Source organism: Cervus canadensis, chromosome X (assembly GCF_019320065.1).
Source record: "Cervus canadensis isolate Bull #8, Minnesota chromosome X, ASM1932006v1, whole genome shotgun sequence".
NCBI classification, from domain to species: Eukaryota; Metazoa; Chordata; class Mammalia; order Artiodactyla; family Cervidae; genus Cervus; species Cervus canadensis.
The window spans coordinates 138764682-138771268 of NC_057419.1; the positions used below are offsets into that span (position 1 = coordinate 138764682).

Here is a 6587-nt window from a genome sequence, read left to right on the forward strand (position 1 = left end):
TGCACAATATCGGGCTAGATGAAGCACAAGCTGGAATCGAGATTGCCAGGAGAAATATCAATAACCTCAGTTATGCAGATACCACCTTATGGCAGAAAGTGAAGAAGAGCTAAAGAGCCTCTTGATGAAAATGAAAGAGGAGAGTGAAAAAGTTGGCTTAAAACTCAACATTCTGAAAACCAAGATCGTGGCAGCCGGTCCCATCACTTCATGGCAAATAGATGGGGAAACAACGGAAACAGTGAGAGACTTTATTTTGTTGGACTCCAAAATCACTGCAGATGGTGACTGCAGCCATGAAATTAAAAGATGCTTGCTCCTTGGAAGAAAAGCTATGACCAACATAGACAGCATATTAAAAAATAGAGACATTACTTTGCCAACAAAGGTCCATTTAGTCACAGCTGTGGTTTTTCCAGTAGTCATGTATGGATGTGAGATTTGGACTATAAGGAAAGCTGAGCGCCGAAGAATTGATGGTTTTGAACTGTGGTGTTGGAGAAGACTCTTGAGAGTCCCTTGGACTTCAAGGAGATCAGTCCATCCTAGAGGAAATCAGTCCCGAATATTCACTGGAAAGACTGATGTTGAAGCTGAAACTCCAATACTTTGGCCACCTGATTCGAAGAACTGACTCATTGGAAAAGACCCTGATGCTGAGAAAGATTGAAGGCGGGAGGAGAAGGGGATGACAGAGGATGAGATGGTTGGACTGCATCACTGACTCAATGGACATGAGTTTGAGCAAGTTCTGGGAGTTGGTGATGGACAGGGAAGCCTGGTGTGCTGTAATCCTTTGGGTTGCAAAAAGTTGGATAAGACTAAGTGACTGAACTGACTGACTGAACTGAATCTATAACAATCTAGTTGAAATTAATACCAACTTAATTTCACTAGTTTATAAAAACTTTTCTTTTATAAAGCTCTGTCCTTCCCCTTCATATTGTTTTGGTCATATGTTATGTATTTATACAGTTTGAATTTAGCAACATAGATTTATAGTAATTGCTTTATGTATTTCTCTTTTAAGTTGCATAGGAAAAATAGAGGATATACTAATCAAAAATAAAGTAATATTGAATTTATATTTATGTATTTATCATTACCAGTGATTTTTATTTTCTCATGTGAATTTGAGTTATGTTTAGTGTGCTTCTATTTCAGCCTGAAAGACTCCCTTTGGCATTTCTTATAAGACAAGCCTACTAGTAATGAACTCTCTAGGATTTTTATCTGGGAATGACAATTTCTTCTTTATTTTTGCCAAATACACTATAAAATTCTTGGTTGACTGTCATTTATTTTCATTTTATTTCATGTAGCAACATGCTCTAACTTCCAAGATGTCTTCCCACTGCCTTCTGGCTTTCATGGTTTCTTTCTTTTTTTTTTTATTTTAATTGGAGGCTAATTACTTTATAATATTGTGGCAGTTTTTGCTATACATTGACATCAATCAGCCACGGGTGTACATGTGTCCCCCATCCTGAACCCCCCTCCCACCTCCCTCCCCTTCCCATCCCTCAGGGTTGTCCCAGTGCACCAGCTTTGAGTGCCCTGTTTCATGCATCGAACTTGGACTGGTCATCTATTTCACATATCGTAATATACATGTTTCAATGCTATTCTCGCAAATCATTCCACCCTTGCCTTCTCCCACAGAGTCCAAAAGTCTGTTCTTTATATCTGTGTCTCTTTTGCTATCTCACATATAGGGTCATCATTACCATCTTTCTAAATTCTATCTATATGCGTTAATATACTCTATTGCTGTTTTTCTTTCTCACTTACTTCACTCTGGCTCCAGTTTCATCCATCCCATTAGAACTGATTCAAATGCGTCCTTTTAAGACACCAGCGACTTAAATTCATCAGTGACTGACACCCGGAACAGCAGAGATGGGAACACATCAACCAGATTTAAATATTTAAATCATAAAAGGTTTCAGTCTGTTGTCCATCAAATGTTAGAAAGCGTCAGACATAATTTCAGGCTGAGTAAGTGAAGCCATGATGAAAGGGGAGAATATTCTTGGGGAACTCTGAATGCAAAGCAAACTCCAAGTCATTCAGTAATTGCTGGGTCTCTGTGTGTCTGCCAGACTGACCCAGACCCCTGACAGGACTTCATGACAGTGTCCATTCCCCATGTTTCCTTTCCCCTCAGACTCTTGAGTTGGAGCACAGCGCCTCATGAATGTTCAGCTTACACTTCAAAACAGAATCAGGGATTCCCTAAGGGCTCAAGTGGTAAAAAATCTGTCTGCAATGTGAGAGACCTGGGTTCAATCCCTGGGTTGAAAGGAGGTAACAGCAATCCACCCCAGTATTCTTGCCTGGAGAATCCCATAGACAGAGGAGCCTAGGGGGCTATAGTCCATGGGGTCACCAAGAGTCAGGCTCAACTGAGCAACTAAACCACCACCACCACAAAGCAGATGGACCAACCTGGGACATTAAGGCCAGAAAGTTAAATTGAAAATCACACAGTGATAGCCTCTGTTTTAATCAATGTTCTATTACACACAAGGCTATTGATTTTTAAAACTGGTTTCATGTTAGGTGTATCTTATGTTAAAAACAATATAGCCCATATTCACATTAGTGTGCAATTTCTACTAATTTCTGACAAAGAAAAAATACATATAGTCGACTTTTTTCTGGCACAAAACCTTGATTATTCAGCTGCGGTCGTCAGAGCCAAAGATGCTCAGCAGTCTTCGTAAAGCACTTCATCTACCTTCACATCGTTCTCATCCACCGGGACCTGGAGGCAGATCTGCTCTTTGAAAGCCAAGGCCAGAGTGTAGGGTTTCACATCCTGGGGCTGCAGACAGCGCTTCAGGTAGGCGTCATAGTAGCCCTTGCCCCGTCCCAAACGGTTGCTCTGTTTGTCGAACCTGAGACCAGGCATGAAGATGAGGTCAAGTCCCCCTGTTGACAAGGCCTCCTCCAGAATCGCATCCTCCCCGGGCTGCTGAATGTTCCAGGAAGTTCTGGGCAGTGAAGCAATCTCCTCTGGCGATGCTAACTTCACCATATCCATGTGATTGCTCTGCAACTGGTACCGCGGGATGAAGCAGGTTTTGCCTTGTCGGAAAATGTCCTTGATGATCTCCTCTGTCTCAATTTCATCTGGCATGCTCAGAAAGATGGACACCCTTTTGGACTTTTGATATTCACTATGGGTAAACACCTTCTGGGCCAAGAGGTGGGACTGGCGCAGCCGCTCCTCAGCTCTTAGCGCCCGCAGACGCTGCTTCAGCTCGGCCCGCAAGCTCCGCTTGGCGCCGCTCACGGCCACCGCTGCCGCCATCTCCTGGTGCGATCCAGCGCCAGGCCGCACTCCGCGAGGTCCCGCTTTCATGGTTTCTGATGAGAAATTTGCTGCTTATCTTATTGAGGATCCTTTGTATGTGAGTTATTAATACTTTTCTTTTGCCTATTTCTGAGTTATTTTTTTCTCTTGACAGTTTGATTATAATGTGATCTCCTGATTTATCCTTTTTTTGGAGTTCTTTATCTTACTCTGCATGTAGATACATGTTTTTCATTATAATTGGGACATTTTTTTGTCATTTATTTATTTTTTTTTCATTTATTTATTTATTTTTCATTTATTTTTATTAGTTGGAGGCTAATTACTTTACAATATTGTATTGGGTTTTGTCATACATTGACATGATTCAGCCATGGAGTTACATGTATTCCCCATCCCGATTCCCCCTCCCACCTTCCTCTCCACCCGATTCCTCTGGGTCTTCCCAGTGCACCAGGCCCGAGCACTTTTCTCATGCATCCAACCTGGACTGGTGATCTGTTTCACCCTAGATAACATACATGTTTCGATGCTGTTCTTTCGAAACATCCCACCCTCACCTTCTCCCACAGAGTCTAAAAGTCTGTTCTGTACTTCTGTGTCTCTTTTTCTGTTTTGCATATAGGGTTATCATTAACATCTTTCTAAATTCCATATATGTGTGTTAGTATGCTGTAAAGTTCTTTATCGTTCTGGCTTACTTCACTCTGTAAAATGGGCTCCAGTTTCATCCATCTCATTAGAACTGGTTCAAATGAATTCTTTTTAATGGCTGAGTAATATTCCATGCTGTATATGTACCACAGCTTCCTTACCCATTCATCTGCTGATGGGCATCTAGGTTGCTTCCATGTCCTGGCTATTATAAACAGTGCTGTGATGAACATTGGGGTGCACGTGTCTCTTTCAGATCTGGTTTCCTCCGTGTGTATGCCCAGGAGTGGGATTGCTGGGTCATATGGTAGTTCTATTTCCAGTTTTTTAAGAAATCTCCACACTGTTTTCCATAGCAGCTGTACTAGTTTGCATTCCCACCAACAGTGTAAGAGGGTTCCCTTTTCTCCACACCCTCTCCAGCATTTATTGCTTGTAGACTTTTGGATAGCAGCCATCCTGACTGGCGTGTAATGGTACCTCATTGTGGTTTTGATTTGCATTTCTCTGATAATGAGTGACGTTGAGCATCTTTTCATGTGTTTGTTAGCCATCTGTATGTCTTCTTTGGAGAAATGTCTGTTTAGTTCTTTGGCCCATGTTTTGATTGGGTCATTTATTTTTCTGGAATTGAGCTTCAGGAGTTGCTTGTATATTTTTGAGATTAATCCTTTGTCCGTTTCTTCATTTGCTATTATTTTCTCCCAATCTGAGGGCTGTCTTTTCACCTTACTTATAGTTTCCTTTGTAGTGCAAAAGCTTTTAAGTTTCATTAGGTCCCATTTGTTTAGTTTTGCTTTTATTTCCAATATTCTGGGAGGTGGGTCATAGAGGATCCTGCTGTGATTTATGTCAGAGAGTGTTTTGGCTATGTTCTCCTCTAGGAGTTTTATAGTTTCTGGTCTTACATTTAGATCTTTAATCCATTTTGAGTTTATTTTTGTGTCTGGTGTTAGAAAGTGTTCTAGTTTCATTCTTTTACAAGTGGTTGACCAGTTTTCCCAGCACCACTTGTTAAAGAGGTTGTCTTTTTTCCATTGTATATCCTTGCCTCCTTTGTCAAAGATAAGGTGTCCATAGCTTCGTGGATTTATCTCTGGGCTTTCTATTTCTGTTCCATTGATCTATATTTCTGTCTTTTTGCCAGTACATTACCGTCTTGATGGACTGTGGGCTTTGTAGTAGAGTTCTGAAGTCAGGGCCAGGGTTTTGATTCCTCAGTTTCCATTCTTCTTTCTCAAGATTGCTTTGGCTATTCGAGGTTTTTTTGTATTTCCATACAAATTGTGAAATTATTTGTTCTAGTTCTGTGGAAAATACCGTTGGTAGCTTGATAGGGATTGCATTGAATCTATAGATTGCTTTGGGTAGAACAGCCATTTTGACAATATTGATTTCTTCCAATCCATGAACACGGTATGTTTCTCCATCTGTTTGTGTCCTCTTTGATTTCTTTCATCAGTGTTTTATAGTTTTCTATGTATAGGTCCTTTGTTACTTTAGGTAGATATACTCCTAAGTATTTTATTCTTTTTGTTGCAATGGTGAATGGTATTGTTTCCTTAATTTCTCTTTCTGTTTTCTCATTGTTAGTGTATAGGAATGCAAGGGATTTCTGTGTGTTAATTTTATATCCTGCAACTTTAGTGTATTCATTGATTCACTCTAGTAATTTTCTGGTAGAGTCTTTAGGGTTTTATATGTAGAGGATCATGCCATCTGCAAACAGTGAGTTTCACGTCTTCCTTTCCTATCTGGATTCCTTTTATTTCTTTTTCTGCTCTGATTGCTGTGGTCAAAGCTTCCAAAACTATGTTGAATAGTAGTGGTAAGAGTGGGCACCCTGTCTTGTTCCTGATTTTAGGCGGAAATGCTTTCAATTTTTCACCATTGATGGTAATGTTTGCTGTGGGTTTGTCATATATAGCTTTTATTATGTTGAGGTATGTTCCTTCTATTCCTGCTTTCTGGAGAGTTTTAATCATAAATGGATGTTGAATTTTGTCAAAGGTTTTCTCTGCATCTATTGAGATAATCATATGGTTTTTATCTTTCAATTTGTTAATGTGGTGTATTACATTGATTGATTTGCGGATATTAAAGAATCCTTGCATTCCTGGGATAAAGCCCACTTGGTCATGGTGTATGATTTTTTTAATATGTTGTTGGATTCTGTTTGCTAGAATTTTGTTAAGGATTTTGCATCTATGTTCATCAGTGATATTGGCCTGTAGTTTTCTTTTTTTGTGGCATCTTTGGCTGGTTTTGGAATTAGGGTGATGTTGGCTTCATAGAATGAGTTTGGAAATTTAGCTTCTTCTGCAATTTTCTTGAAGATTTTGAGTAAGATAGGTGTTAGCTCTTCTCTAAATTTTTGGTAGAATTCATCTGTGAAGCCATCTGGTCCTGGGCTTTTGTTTGCTGGAAGATTTCTGATTACAGTTTCGATTTCCTTGCTTGTGATGGGTCTGTTAAGATCTTCTATTTCTTCCTGGTTCAGTTTTGGATACTTTTCTAAGAATTTGTCCATTTCATCCAAGTTGTCCATTTTATTGGCATAGAGCTGCTGATAGTAGTCTCTTATGATCCTTTGTATTTCAGTGTTGTCTGTTGT

The 6587-nt window shown here is 39.9% G+C and overlaps 1 protein-coding gene across 1 annotated transcript; it reads right to left on the reverse strand.

Moving 5' to 3' along the window:
• Nucleotides 1–2710: 2710 nt before the first annotated feature.
• On the reverse strand, nucleotides 2711–3339 carry LOC122435156 (5-formyltetrahydrofolate cyclo-ligase-like). The gene has a single exon (XM_043459105.1). The coding sequence runs from the start codon at nucleotides 3314–3316 to the stop codon at nucleotides 2711–2713; it is 606 nt and encodes a 201-aa protein (XP_043315040.1). The 5' UTR covers nucleotides 3317–3339.
• Between the last annotated feature and the right edge of the window lie 3248 nt (nucleotides 3340–6587).

What these genes read in the sequence shown, in the direction of transcription:
- LOC122435156 (XM_043459105.1), bottom strand. Translation starts at nt 3,316, where the DNA reads ATGGCGGCAGCGGTGGCCGTGAGCGGCGCCAAGCGGAGCTTGCGGGCC.